We start from the raw sequence: 15,503 nt of genomic DNA, 5'->3' as shown, positions 1-15,503 counted from the left end.
TTTTTCTTTCTTTTATAAATCTATAGAAATATAAAATTGTGCAAAACAGACTGCTGTTTATTTGATTTGTAAGTGATTACTTTTTTAAAAAGTTGGTTATGAGGAATCATGAAAAATACACATGTGAGACATTTTATTTTAACTGTATAACATATATAAATATTCATTAATTTTCTGATACAGTTATAAAGCCTTTATTTGAATATGATCTGTTGGAGTTTAGCACTGTCCTCCTTATATAAGCCACACTCATGATGCACTATCTACAATATCTATTGCTCATTTTTTTTAAGCAAAGCATAACATTTCAAACCAATGTGAGTAAACAATCTTTGTAGAGATTTTAACGTTTTTAATAGGCTTTCACAATTCTTTTCCACATGGAATACAAAAGCAAGTTTTTAGCCTATTTTTCTAAAAACTTTCAACTTAGTTTTCATTAAAAAACAACTTTCTTAGTCTTTCTCAGTCTGAGTTATTTCACTTAGCATAATTCCCTTTAGGTCCATATGTTTTCACTCATATCTGGAATCTAAAAAAAACAAAACAAATGAAACAAACTCAAAGTAGAATCAGAGAACTTAAGTAGAATGGAGAACAAACTGACATTTGCCAGAGGGAATGAAGTGGAAGGATGGGCAAAATGGGTGAAGGGGAGTGGGAGATACAGGCTTCCAGTTATGGAATGAGTAAGTCATGGGAGGGAATAAAACACACAGCATAGGGAATCCAGTCAGTGATATTATAATAGCATTGTATGGCGACAGATAGTAAGTACACTTGTGGGGAGCATAGCATAAGGTATACAGAATTTGGATCACTGTGTTGTATACGTGAAACTAATGTAACATTGTATTTAAAAATTATTTTTCTCCAAATTTTTATTTAAATTCCAGTTAGTTAACAAACAGTGTAATATTAGTGTCAAGTGTAGAATTTAGTGATTATCACATACATACAAACCCAGTGCTCATTACAAGTACCCTCCTTAATACCTATCACCTATTTAATCCATCCCTCTGCCCATCTCCCTCCAGTAACCATCAGTTTGTTCTCTGTAGTTAAGAGTCTGTTTCTTAGTTTGCTTCTCTCTTTTTTGCCCCTGCTATATTCGTTTTTGTTTCTTAAATTACACATGAGTGAAATCATATGGTCTGTGTCTTTCTCTGACTGACTTATTTTGCTTAGCATAATACTTTACAGCTCCATCCACAGCATTGCAAATGGCAACATTTCATTCATTTTTTATGGCTGAGTAATAATCCATTGTATATATGTACCACATCTTTATCCATTCATCAGTCAATGGACATTTGGGATGTTTTCATAATTTGGCTATTGTTGGTACCTCTGCTGTAAACATCAGGGTGCATGTATCCCTTCACATCAGTATTTTTGTATCCTTTGGGTAAATTCCTAGTAGTGCAGTTGCTGATTTGTAGGGTAGTTCTATTTTTAACTTTTTGAGAAACCTTCATACTGTTTTCCATAGTGGCTGCAACAGTTTATATTACCACCAATAGTGTAAGAGCATTCCCCTTTCTCCCCATCTTTGTTAATACTTGTTTCCTGAGTTGTTCATTTTAGCCATTCTGACTAGTGTGAGGTGATATTGCAGTTTTGATTTGTATTTCCTTGATGATGAGTGATGATAAGCATCTTTTCATGTGTTAGTGGCCATCTGTATGTCTTCTTTGGGAAAATGTCTATTTATGTCTTCTGCCCATCTCTTCACTGGATTATTTGATTTCTGGGTGTTGAGTTTGATAAGTTCTTTATATATTTTGGATACTAACCCTTTATTAGATACATCATTTGCAAATATCTTCTCCCATTTTGTAGGTTGCCTTTTAGTTAGTTTTGTTGATTGTTTCCTTCTCTGTGCAGAAGTTTTTTATTTTGATTAAGCCCAATAGTTTAGTTTTGCTTTTGTTTTCCTTGCCTCAGGAGACATATCTAGTAAGAAGTGGCTGTGGTCGATGTCTAAGAGGTTACTGCCTATATTCTCCTCTAGGATTTTGATGGTTTCAGGTTTCACATTTAACCAATATTGAATTTATTTTTGTGTATGGTAGAGAAACTAGTCCAGTTTCATTCTTTTGCATGTTGCTGTCCAGTTTCCCCAACACCATTTGTTGAAGAGACTGTCTTTTTCCATTAATATTCTTTCCTGCTTTGTTGAAGATGAATTGACCATATACTTGTGAGTTCATTTCTGGGTTTTCTATTCTGTTTCATTGATCTATGTATCTGTTTTTGTGCCAGTAACCATACTGTCTTGATGATCACAGCTTTATAATATAACTTGAAGTCTGGAATTGTGATGCCTCTAGCTTTGCTTTTCTTTTTCAAGATTACTTTGGCTGTTCGGGGTCTTTTGTGGTTCCATACACATTTTAGGATTGTTTTTTCTAGCTCTGTGAAAAATGCTGTTGGTGTTTTGATATGGATTGCATTAAATGTGTAGATTGCTTTGGGTAATAATAGACATTTTAACAACATTTGTTATTCTTCTGTGGCTCCTGTAATATGAATGTTACTACTTTTGATGGAGTCACTGAGTTTTTGAAGTCTATTCTTTGATCCATAATTCTTTCTCTCTTTTGTTCAGCTTCATTATTTTCCATTATTGTATCTTTAATATCACTTATTTGTTCCTCTGCTTTTTCCATCCTTGTGGTCATTACATCCATTCTGTTTGAATCTCAGTTATTGTATTTTTCATTTCCCACTGATTGTTTTTTAACTCTTTTATCTCTGTGGTAAGGGCCTCCCTGAAGTCTTCCATTTTTTTTCTCAAGCCCAGTAAGTATTCTTATGATTGTTTCTTTAAATTTTCCATCAGGCATATTACTTATGTCTGTTTCCATTAGATCTCTGGCTCTGACCTTGTTCTTTCTTTTGGGATGAATTCCTACACCTTGACATTCTGTCTCTGACTTCTTCTGTATGTTAGAAAAGCCTGTTATGTTTCCTGCTCCTGAGAGTAATGGCTTTATGAAGAAGAGCTCATATAGTGTCCAGGGCATGGCGCTTCAAGGAATGTCTCTGGTGTGTATTATGTGCCCTCTGTTATGTTTTTTGGCTGCTCTTTCAGGCCAGTCATCTGCAGAGGCTCTCCTTGCCTGCAGTGGGCAGTGTTTGGTCCTTGGCCAGAATGTAGTGAGTTTTAACTAGATGTGGTTATGTACCTGAAACTATGTAACATTATGTGTCAGCTATACTCAAAAACATTTTTTTTAAATCTCTTTCAACACTCGTTAAAATTTTTTTTGAAAAATGTTTATTTATTGCAACTACATGGATGGAACTAGAGGGTATTATGCTCAGCAAAATTAGAGAAAGACAAATATCATATGACTTCACTCATATGAGGACTTTAAGACATAGAACAGATGAACATAAGGGAAGGGAAGCAAAAATAATATAAAAACAGGGATGGGGACAAAACATAAGAGATTCCTAAATATGGAGAACAAACAGAGGGTTGCTGGAGGGATTATGGGAAGGGGGATGGGTTAAATAGGTAAGGGGCATTAAGGAATCTACTCCTGAAATCATTGTTGCACTATATGCTAACTAATCTGGATGTAAATTTAAAAAATAAAGTAACAATAAGAAGATGTTTATTTTTGAGACAGAGAGACAGAGCATGAGCAGGGAAGGGGCAGAGACAGGGGAAGACACAGAATCCTTAGCAGGCTCCAGGCTTGGAGCTGTCAGCACAGAGCCCAATGCAGGGCTCAAACTCACAAACCGTGAGATCATGACCTTAGCTGAAGTTGGACACGCAACCAACTGAGCCACCCATCCACCCCAACAGTATTTTAAGTTTTTTTAAATATATATTTTTTTATTTGAGTAAACTCCATCATCCTGAACACACTTATTTGAAGGGAATCTTATGGAAAAAACACATGGAAGGATTCCATATCTATCTGAATATGTATGAGAGGTGCAGCTAAGGACCAGCTAACATTTTCCCTTTTTTTTTTTTTTAAGTAATCTCTACACCCCGTGTGGGGTTTGAACTTACAATCCCAAGATCAAGAGTCACATGCTCTACTGACTGAGCCAACCAGGCACCCTCTTCCTTTTTTCTTTTATTAAAAAAAATTTTTTAATGTTTATTTTTGAGAGAGAGAGACAGAGACAGAATGTGAGTGGGGGAGTGGCAGAGGGAGAAGGAGACACAGAATCTGAAGTAGGTTCCAGGCTTAGAGCTGTCAGCACAGAGCCTGATGCAGGGCTCAAACCCAAGGACCGTAAGATCATGACCTGAGCTGAAATTGGATGCTTAACTGATTGAGCCACCCAGGCGCCCCTCCTTTTTTCTTTTAAATAGAAATAATATTTATTAGAAAATATTCAAGCAATTAACAAATGTATAAAGTAGAAAGTATACTCTCTCAAGATATCATCCAAAGACCACTCCTATTCATGGTTGGATCTGTATTTTTCTACAATGTCTCTTGCATAGATACACACACAATTTTTATATGCATCTATTTTCAACTTGCTTAAAAAAAACTTTTTTTAACTTAAAACATTGTATTGATGAGGATGTGGAGAAAAAGCAACCCTAGTGTACTGCCAGTGGGAATGTAAACTGGTACAGCCACTGTGGAAAACAGTATAGAAGTTCCCCCCCAAATTAAAAGTAGAAATACCATATGTCACAATAATTCCACCAGTGAGTATTTACCTGAAGAAAATGAAAACACTAATTCAAAAAGATACATGCACCCATATATTTATTGCAGCATCATTTGTAATAGTCAAGATATAGAAGTAACCTAAGTGTCCATCAATAGACAAATGGAGAAGTAAGATATGGTGTATATATGCACAATGGAATATTACGAAACCATAAAAAGACACAATCTTGCCATTTGTGACAACACTGATGGACCTCTACGGGGCATTATGCTAAGTGAAATAAGACTGAGAAAGACAAATACCATATGATTTTACTCAGAAGTGGAATCTAAAGAAACTAAAACAAAAAGCAGAATCAGACCTATAAATATGGAGAACAAACTTATGGTTGTGAGAGAGAAGTGGGGAAGGGGATGAACTACAGAGCTCTTTGCTCTGTTCTCTACATCCCATAAGCTTGCATGCTTCAGGTGTTTCTCTTGACATTTCCCTATAATATTAGAGAATTTTACAAGTCACCCTGGTTGAGTCCTTTCCTAGGGATTTTAATGAAATGAAGGTATAAAATGCAATGCTTAGGTCATATTATTGGTCTGGAAACTTTTTTTCTTCAGAATTTTTTTTTATATTATTGCTCATTTTTTGCCATGAATCCTTTAAAATAATTTCATAAGTTCAGAAATAAAATCCTTGATTTTATAAAAATAAAATTCTGATTGAAACTGACCTGATACAAATTAAGTTGGGGTAAACAAGCATGTGTATCCATTTTTTTTCTTTTGGTACAGTTATATCGTACATTTTTATTTACTTAAATCTTCTTTGAAAAAATCTTTGAAATAATTTCATACCATTTTATGGGACCTTTTTGGTGTTTCTATATACCATATTCCCTTCTCTCTTCCAGTCACTTCTGTACCAATTGTAATCTCATTTCCTTTACTTCAAATTCTCTTGCATTGTCTTACCACTTGCAGTCTGGCTTCTACCCCTCTAATTTTGCTAAATCCAGGTATCTTTATTTTTCTACTTGTCAGCATACTGAGATGTATAAGATAGTTCTGCTATCCTTTTTCTCTGTCCAAAGTTCTGTTCTGTTTCTCTCTCCCTTTAACCTACTCCTGTCCCTATTTTTCTGTCTTTTCCTCATTCAAACATAAGATCTTTGTCATGTTACTTTGGATCTCTATCCAGTGCTGTCTAGTAGAACATTCTGTAAGGATGGTTATGATCTGTGTTTGTGCTTTCCAGTATTGTAGCCACTAGCCATATTTGGCTGTTGAGCACTTGAAATATGATGAGGCATTACTGAAAAACTGAATTAAAATTTTTTTATTTTAATGAATTTAAATATGTGTTGAATTGCCATATGTGGTTAGTGGCTACCATATTGGACAGCATAGCTCCATACAGGTTTTGTTTTTGCTTTTTGGTTTTATTTTTGGAGAGAGACAGCACAAGTAGGAGAGAGGGACAGAGAGAGAGAATCCCAGGTAGGCTCCATGCTCAGTGTGGAGCCTGATGCGGAGCTCAATCTTATTACCCTGGGATCATGACCTGAGCTGAAATCAAGAGTCAGATGCTCAACTGACTGAGCCACCTAGGTTCCCCTCTATATGGCTTTTTAAAGGTGAAGATCCAATCTCTAAGTCTATGGGTCATTGGTCAGGCTATTCATTGGAACATGAATTCTGGGCTTTAGCAGTAAACTTTCTCCTTCTTCAGACTTCTCCTTAGGTCCTGTCCTTTTTTCCCCAGATTTCCTACTAGAATCTTCTGGGTTTCATGCCAGGAGATTACTTACTTCATCAGGATATCTACCAGTTTGTCTACTGCTCATCAGTTCAGCATGTGGGAGACTCTACAGTATAGTAAGAAAGAACTTTTCCTCTTCCAACAATAAATAACTATGCTTAATACTTCTTGTGCAGTTCTGATTGGATTCCAAAGTTGATCATTCTTTGATTTTTAATTTCATTCATTTATAGATTATAATTAGTTGGAAATCACACATCTCTAATTGCCTGGATATATTTTAACCCCAAAGGGTTTACTTCTCCCATTCTGTGTCTTGCCACTTGACCATCAGTCTATTTCATAATCCCTTTTCAGACATAATGGTGTACGTATAAGAATAACTGAATGAATACATATTAATTTGTTTCATTGTATGATAAGTGTCACTGAATACCTATAATGAACCAGATACTCCTAGATATTTTCTAAATTTATTATCCTTTATTCTTATACCATACTAGTAAGGTCACCTCATTTTGCCTGCTGTGAAACTGAGGCTTTTAAGAGGTGGGTTAATCAATTTAAGGGTAGAATAACTAGCTAGCTAGATGCAGAAGTAGGATTAAACTCGCCTATGACCCCAAACCCTATGTTGTTTCCATTGTGACACATGGATGCCCATTTGGCTCTCTCCCAATTTACCTGAATCCATAACTTCCCTTTTCCCCTCAATCACTGATATGAGTGAGTTGTCTTCTCTCTTTTGCTGAATGTCACCATAATATCTTAATACCACTGATTTCTAAGTATTTCTCTACTCCAAGCATAATGAATATGTCTTCCTTTGTACTTACTTCTTGCTGTATACTTTCCCTAGGCTATACTCTATACTTTCCCCTGGAATGCCCTATATGGAGTTCCTTCCCCTATAGTATTCATTTGCCTAAGTACAGAATATCTTTTTTTTTTTTTTTTCCACAAAAAAGCTTGGAGCTCTAGGCATCTGGTTGGAGCTCTAGGCATCTGATGTTGGAAAATGTTTGTAGTCTTCTCCCATCAGTCTTCTTTTACTCAGCATTACAGTAGGTATTGTATAAAGCTTCTGGAATAGAGAAAAGGTTTATTCTTGGTAAGAGGAAATGTAGTGACCCTAGGTGATGAATATAGCAAAGGAGGTTCTAGGAGAGTTGGTGAGGGAACAGAATGAGTTTCTGCCAAAAAAAAAAAAAAAAAAAAAAAGAAAGAAATAAGAAAGAAAGAAAAGAACAACAGTGTAGACTTAACAGAGGATAAGTGAACAAATTCCTCTCAGGCCTTGGTTGAGATAGAGCCCCAAGTATGAGAAAATCTGTGGCTGTGCATAGGAGGGATAGGTAGGGATGGGGCTTTCCTTGAGTGGAGGCTGTATTGGAAAGAAGAAAGATACAGATGCATAATGTGTTCTTTGCTTTTTAATTTGTGCTGACCTGGCCTGGAAGCAGCTTTTCTTTAATAGATGGGATGCTGTTCTGGAAAAGACTATAATTAACTAAAAAAAAAAAAAAATGCTAACATGTGCAGTTCTAAAATAATCCCTGTGAATATCAAAACATGAAAGTGACTGTTAATAAAATAATCACTGCATTTTGGAAGCTTGATCATAGCCTTGAAAATAAAGCTCAGATTCTCCAGGAATTATTCCTTAACTAAACTAGTGAGTTTTGATCTCTCTTTTCTGACACTTATACTACTAATAATCTGTATCATATTAGCTAGTCCTTCATTATGTGTCATGTTGAATTTTTGTATGCACAAGTTTCACCTTAGAGTTTAAAAAAGGGAGAAGCACCTGTGTGTGTCTCAGACTTTTTTTCCTCTACTGGATGCTGGGCACATAGTAATAGATTCTGTACAGTTGAATATATTGGCTGATTATTGTGTGTGACATGAAAAGGACTTTCTCAGGGCTCCTGGGTGACTCAGTTGATTGAACATCCAACTTCAGCTCAGGCCATGATCTCACGGTTCATAAGTTCGAGCCCTGCGTTGGGCTCTGTGCTGGCAGCTCAGAGTCTGGAGCCTGCTTTGGATTCTGTGTCTCCCTCTCTCTCTCTGCCTCTCCCATGCTCATGCTCTGTCTCTCTCTCTCAAAAATGGATAAACTTTAAAAAAAAAAAAAAGAAAAGGACTTTTTCATTTTCCTTTTTTTAATGTTTATTTATTTTTGATAGAGAGAGAGAGACAGAGCACAAGCAGGGGAGGGGCAGAGAGAGAGGGAGATACAGAATATGAAGCAGGCTCCAGGCTCTGAGCTGTCAGCACAGAGCCCTGACATGGGATTTGAACTCAAGAACTGTGAGATCATGACCTGAGCCGAAGTCAGACGCTAAGTCACCCAGGCACCCCTCCTTTTTTTTTAAGATTTTATTTTTAAGTAATCTCCACACCCAACATAGGGCTCAGACATACAACACCGAGATCAAGAGTTCAAGATCAAGAGCATGCTCCATGCTCCACCAACTTAGCCAGCCAGGCTCCCCTCATTTTCCTTTTTTTGTTGAGGTCATCTTTTAAAAACAGTTTTCTTTCCATCTTGTCTCACCCAACATCCTCTCCTGAAAATATCAAGTGTCTGTTCTATAGGTAGCATTTTTCTCTCAATGATGAGAAAAGCTGACCTCCAGATTTATTCTAGACACCTAAAAAAAAAAACCCAAAACCATGATAATTTTTTTCTGGTCCATGATAAAATCTTAGAAGTTGTTGAGCTTTTTGTTAGCATTCATTCATTCAACAAAATGCTACCATTGTCCTAGGCACTAAATGCAGCAGTAAGAAGAAAAAGAAGTAAACATTAGTCACTGACTCATGGAGCTTTTAGTCTTATGAATAGGACTAGATAGTGAATAGGACTTGAGACTTCAAGGCAGGGAAACTGATTATGATCTAATCAGTTGTTTTCAATTTCTTATTTTCTCAGCCTTTACCTTTGTCTGCATCTAAGTACCCTACATTTTATCTGTATATAAATGTGCTTTGTACCCTATGTTTCCTCTATCACCTCGTCACCATCACCAACACATATATCTTCCTTTATCAGCTCTCTTCGTTCTTCTTTCTTTGTGTTTTGTTCATATTGCATGGCCATATTTGAAAGGTGTCAAAACCATGTACTTTCTCCCCTCCATCCCCCCCAAATAAATTCTTATTTCTTCTATAACAGTTTTCTCCTTGCAAAGGAAAAAAAAAGGACACATTTGCTTTCTTGATATTTTTCAGACTGGGAGTCTTGGTATGAAATCAAGGAATTACCTCCAAAATGGTACATTGATGAAGAGGAAATATCCCAGGGCATGGTAATGGAAAGACTTACAAGTTATAACCTTGAATATTCCAGTTTCAGAGAAGCCTGGAAATACGAGGGTGAATTTGAGCGGCATCAACAAAATCAGGAGAGGCATTTCCGGCAAGTGACAACTCTTAGGGAAATCCCTGCTGTGAAAAGAGACAATAAATATAACAATTCTGAGAGAAGTGTTCTCTTGAAGTCAGTACTTTCGACACAAGAGAGAGTTCCCACAGTAGAGCAAATGCATACATTTGATATTTATGATAAAATGTTTCCCCCAAATTCCATCCTAATTGAACATAAAAGATTACCTGCTGAGAAAGAATCTTCGATAGATAATGAATGTGAAGAATTCAACCAGAATACATACCTTAGTAAAGATATAGGAAGTCCTCCTGGGGAGAAACCTTATGAAAGTAATGATTTTTCAAATCTCTTAAGTTTCCATTCATTACTTACTCAACATCAGACGACTCATTTTGGAAAATTACCACATGGATTCAATGAATGTGATGATGCCTTTAGCTGTTACTCCTTCTTTACTCAACCTCAGAGAATTCACAGTGGAGAGAAACCATATGCATGCAATGACTGTGGAAAAGCCTTTAGCCATGACTTCTTTCTCAGTGAACATCAAAGAAGTCATATTGGAGAGAAACCTTATGAGTGTAAGGAATGTAAGAAAGCTTTCAGACAGAGTGCACACCTTGCTCAACATCAGAGAATCCACACCGGAGAGAAACCCTTTGCATGCAATGAATGTGGGAAGGCCTTTAGCCGTTATGCCTTCCTTGTTGAACATCAGAGAATTCACACAGGGGAGAAACCATATGAATGTAAGGAATGTAACAAAGCCTTCAGACAGAGCGCACACCTCAATCAACATCAGAGAATTCACACTGGAGAGAAACCCTATGAATGTAATCAATGTGGAAAAGCCTTCAGCAGACGCATTGCCCTTACTCTGCATCAAAGGATTCATACAGGAGAGAAACCCTTTAAATGTAATGAATGTGGGAAGACTTTTGGCTATCGCTCACACCTTAATCAACATCAGAGAATTCATACAGGTGAAAAGCCCTATGAATGCATCAAATGTGGGAAGTTTTTTAGGACTGACTCACAACTTAATCGACATCATAGAATACATACTGGAGAGAGACCTTTTGAATGCAGTAAATGTGGGAAAGCCTTCAGTGATGCTTTAGTTCTAATTCATCATAAGAGAAGTCATGCGGGAGAGAAACCCTATGAATGTAACAAATGTGGGAAGGCCTTCAGTTGTGGCTCATACCTTAATCAACATCAGAGAATTCATACTGGAGAGAAACCCTATGAATGTAATGAATGTGGGAAGGCTTTCCATCAGATCTTGTCCCTTAGGCTACACCAGAGAATTCATGCTGGAGACAAACCCTATAACTGCAGTGAATGTGGGACTAATTTTAGCTGTGCCTCAGCCCTTAGACGACATCAGAAAATTCATAATAAAGAAACTCTCTGATTATAACAAGTATAAGGAAGAAAACAGTCACCACTCAGTCCTTATTAAATAAATATCAGTCAATTAATTCTTTGGTTAATGATTCTATGAATGTAGTAAATATGGAAAAAGCCTTCAGTTTATGAGCATCCCTTATTTGAAATAGCCTGAATAGTAGACATCTGTTACTTTTGGATCTGTTCTATGCCCCGTTTGAAATTTACCTCACCCTCATTGCGTTATCATTCTGATGAAACTATTAATCAGGGAAAGCAGTGGATTGGTCATGGGCTGGCCACAAGCTAGTTAATAAGGGATTGGCAGATGGCCTTGTCTGGACCACTAGAACCCTATAACAGGGTATTGTTATGGATAGTCAGAGAAGATAATGTTTTTCCTGGAATTGCAAGCTGCAAGGACTTTTTTTCAAGGTTAAAAACTCACCAGTAGCCTTTTTGCCACTACATGAGGAAAGCCTTCCCAGGATCAGTCCAACACAGAGAGACAGAAATCTGATGACATTGTTTAATCTTCTCAATTCAATCATGCCTGAAGTCTATACCATCTTTTACTTTTTCATTTTTGTGATACAATAAATTTCCTTTTTTTGCTTAAGTTAATTTGAATTGGATTTTTGCCTCTTGGAATTACAGTACTGATTCATGCACCCTGTATTTGCTACATGTGAGAAAGCCTTAATATTTTATATGGTGTAATTATCCTGAGAAACCTTTTGCTGAAACAAGTTTATGGAAGTTCAATATACAGCCTTCACAAAGTTGAGAGAATTTTTACATTTTATTTGTTGATAAAAGTTAGTATTTATTAGATTGCTTCATAATAAGGATAATTTTTTTAAAAATTCACTTAGTAAAACTCCTTAACAGGCTTTCCCATAAGGAATTAAAATCATCTGTGGTAATGACTCACCATAGGCCTTTAAAGAAAAAATGACAAGCTGAGAGAAAAGTTCATGAATGGCTCTTCATCTTAAAGGAATTATTTGATTTTCTGTTTACAGTAGGGATTTAAATATACTGTGTAATAGAATATAATAGAATTGTAAATGAGGTCTTCTTTTGTGGGTAGATTATAATTTTGGTTTAAGAAATTTTTATCTTGTTTGGAACTAGAGATTCAGACAGACATTACTGGCAGAAAGGATGCGACATTTTCAACTCATGGCGAAGGTAAAACAGTTGGAGCGTAAAATTTTGAGGGCATAAATTATTACCATTCTTCAGAGTAATAAGGAATATGAGGGTATAGGGAAGTATATTCCTATTTTATTTGAGTGGATGTAGGGAAGTAAACTTTGATGATATGGTAATGGGGCCACCTTGAACAGTTAGAACCATTAGAATTTTGGACATTGTCTGGACAGCATCTATGAAAACAACAGAACAAAGGAATTATGAAAGAATAAAGGATTTATATATGTGCATGGAGTGAAACAATGACTACTACTCTTAAAAGTTCTTTATTAGTCAACTTATTCTTATATCTAATACAAATCTGAAAATTTCCCAAATATTAAGACAAATGGCCTTGAAACAACTTAAACCATAGATTTAGTATGATTTAATACTTCAAACCTTGAACAGAAAAAAATGATTATAAAATGCTGCCAAAAACATACCACATCTAACCTAAAATGTCAATATCATATGCTAAAAATCCATGTCACTTCTTTATTCTTTCTTATATTTCCTAGGTGTATAGAAATACTTATTTTAATACTTTCTAAGAGTTGAGTAATAACTTATTTTGGAACACTCCCCAAGGTTACAGTAAACTTAACAGGCCTAAAGGAAAAAGAATAATGACTCAGACCAAAGAAGAGTTTGAGTTATTCACTAATTGATTCTGATCTAAGTATGGCACCTGATTTCTTCCTCTGATTGACTGATTGTTTTTTCAATTAAACTTCACTTGTAATGTTGTAAAATCTTTTACACCCATGCCTTTAGCATAGGTGTTTGTACTTATATCTGGTGTTTTACCTCACAGTGAGGTATTAAATTTTATTTATCTGCAACTATACAACCCACTGTCTTATTGTGATATAGTGACTTGATCTTTTAGCATTATTAAAAACTTATGCATTATTGGGATGCCTGGGTGGCTCAGTTAAGTGTCTGACTTCAGCCTGGGTCATGATCTCATGGTTTATGGGTTCAAGCCCTGTGCTGGGCTCTGTGCTGACAGCTTGGAGCCTGGAGCCTGCTTCAGATTCTGTGTCTCCCTCTCTCTCTGCCCCTCCCTTCCTCATGCTCTGTCTCTCTCTGTCTCTCAAAAATAAATAAACGTTGAAAAAAATAAAAAAAATTATGCATTATTAGTATCTTAGAGTTATTAGGATCATCTAGAGATTTCTTGTCCAAAGAGATGTGGTTTGAGTTTGTTCAGTTAATTCTCTTTAGAACATGGACTAATTGATTTAAACACAATGGCAAAACCCTTTCCACTTGGTTATTCGATATGATCAATGGTGATGGAACTATTGGATTCCTTTTTTAATCTGGTTATTATGCTGAACATATCTTTCTGCCTTGTCAGTTTATGCAATTTTTGCTTCTCATATTTAAAATTTTTCTTTTATTTACTCTTGATTAAACAGGAGGGGTGTGTGCCTGTGTGTGTGTTTTATTGAAAAACTTTGTATAGAGTACCTACTGTGTGCCAGGCTTTGTTCTAACCTAGGCATTGGAGATACAGTAGTGAACTACACAGACAAAAATCACTGCTTTTTTATAGAGCTAATTTCTAGTGAGGAAGACCAACAATAAATATATATATATATATATATATATATATATATATATATATATGAAAAAATATAATATGTAAGAGAGAAAATTCTAAGGAGAAGAAGATGAAAGAAGAGGTAGGGGACTGGGTTGATATTTTAGATTGTATGGCCAGGGAAGGAAGCCACCTTTGAAGTTGACTTTTGATTAAAGACCTGGGAAAGGTAAGAGATCTGTCTACCTATACTGTGTACACACACACACACACACACACACACACACACAGTTATATGCCTGTTGGAAAGATAATCCATACAGATATATATATATGTAATCCATGTATGTAAATATTACACTTTATACTTACCAAATTCATTCTCATATTTTATTATGCCTCTGTATTTGCATATTGCATTTTAACATTTTTCTTTTTAGTTGCATGCATTCATGGTCTTTTAAAATCCTAATATGTTTCAATTGATTATGTATATTTTTTGATGCTCATTGTCAGAATGAGCCATTGGGGGCCGCTTTAGGCTAACTCTTGCTCCCTTCAGCACTGCTCTGACATTGTTGCAAGCATCCTTACTTTCTGGCAATAATAGGATGTTCCAGGCCCATCATCATTGTTTCCTGCCTAAAGTCATGAAGTTAGCTACCTTGCAAGGAATTTAGGGAGGGAGAAAACAAGTATGCATTCAAAAGGGGATATGAAATCAGAAAGATAAATTTCCCTCTTTTTTAAAAATTTAAATCCAAGTTAACATATAGTGTAATAATGATTTTGGGAATAGAATTTAGTGATTCATCACTTACATTTAACACCCAGTGCTCATCCCGACAAGTGTCCTTAATACCCTTCGCCCATTCAGCCAATCCCCCCCACCCAACACCCCACTAGCAACCCTTAGTTTGTTCCCTGTATTTAAGAGTCTCATGGTTTGTCTCCCTCTCTATTTTTATCTTATTTTTGCTTCTCTTCCCTTATGTTCATCTGTTTTGTATTTTAAAGTCCTCATATGAGTGAAATCATATGATATTTGTCTTTCTCTGGACTAACTTATTTCTCTCAACATAATACACTCTAGTTCCATCCACGTTGTTGCAAATGGCAAGATTTCATTCTTGATTGCGGAGTGATACTCCATTATATATATATTTACACACCACATCTTCTTTATCCATTCACATGTCAATGGATATTTGGCTCTTTCTAAATTTTGGCTATTGTCGATAGCGCTGCTATAAACATTGGGATGCATGTGCCCCTTTTGAATCAGCACTCCTGTATCCTTTGGATAAATATCTAGTAGTGCAATTGCTGGGTCATTCTGTTTTTAATTTTTCAGGAACCTCCGTACTGTTTTCCAGAGTGGCTGCACCAGTTTGCATTCCCACCAGCAGCGCAAAAGGGTTCCTCTTTCTCTGCATCCTCACCAAAATCTGTTGTTGCCTGAGTTGTTAATTTTAGTCATTCTGACAGGTGTGAAGTGATATCTCGTGGTTTTGATTTGTATTTCCCTAATGATGAGTGATGTTGAGCATC

The 15,503-nt window shown here is 36.0% G+C and overlaps 2 protein-coding genes across 4 annotated transcripts in view; one reads left to right on the top strand and one right to left on the bottom strand.

The window, feature by feature from the left end:
* Positions 1-11,827, top strand: part of ZNF527 (zinc finger protein 527) — a 31,405-nt gene extending 19,578 nt beyond the window's left edge. For 2 of the 3 annotated variants that reach the window (XM_027044746.2, XM_015071925.3), the window contains exon 5: positions 9,655-11,827. In XM_027044746.2, the coding sequence (XP_026900547.1) occupies positions 9,655-11,228 (1,574 nt within the window). In that variant the 3' untranslated portion in view covers positions 11,229-11,827. Of the gene's footprint in view, positions 1-6,417; positions 6,531-9,654 lie in introns of all 3 variants that reach the window. The other variant, XM_015071927.3, reaches the window with a different exon arrangement.
* LOC106980266 (zinc finger protein 585A) overlaps positions 1-15,503 on the bottom strand; it is a 404,538-nt gene that overhangs the window by 304,404 nt on the left and 84,631 nt on the right. The gene's annotated exons all lie outside the window — the stretch shown is intronic.

This window comes from Acinonyx jubatus, chromosome E2, assembly GCF_027475565.1.
Source record: "Acinonyx jubatus isolate Ajub_Pintada_27869175 chromosome E2, VMU_Ajub_asm_v1.0, whole genome shotgun sequence".
In the NCBI taxonomy this organism is placed as follows: Eukaryota; Metazoa; Chordata; class Mammalia; order Carnivora; family Felidae; genus Acinonyx; species Acinonyx jubatus.
Note: the sequence above shows the minus strand (reverse complement) of the source record. Positions and strands in the feature narration are given on the sequence as shown.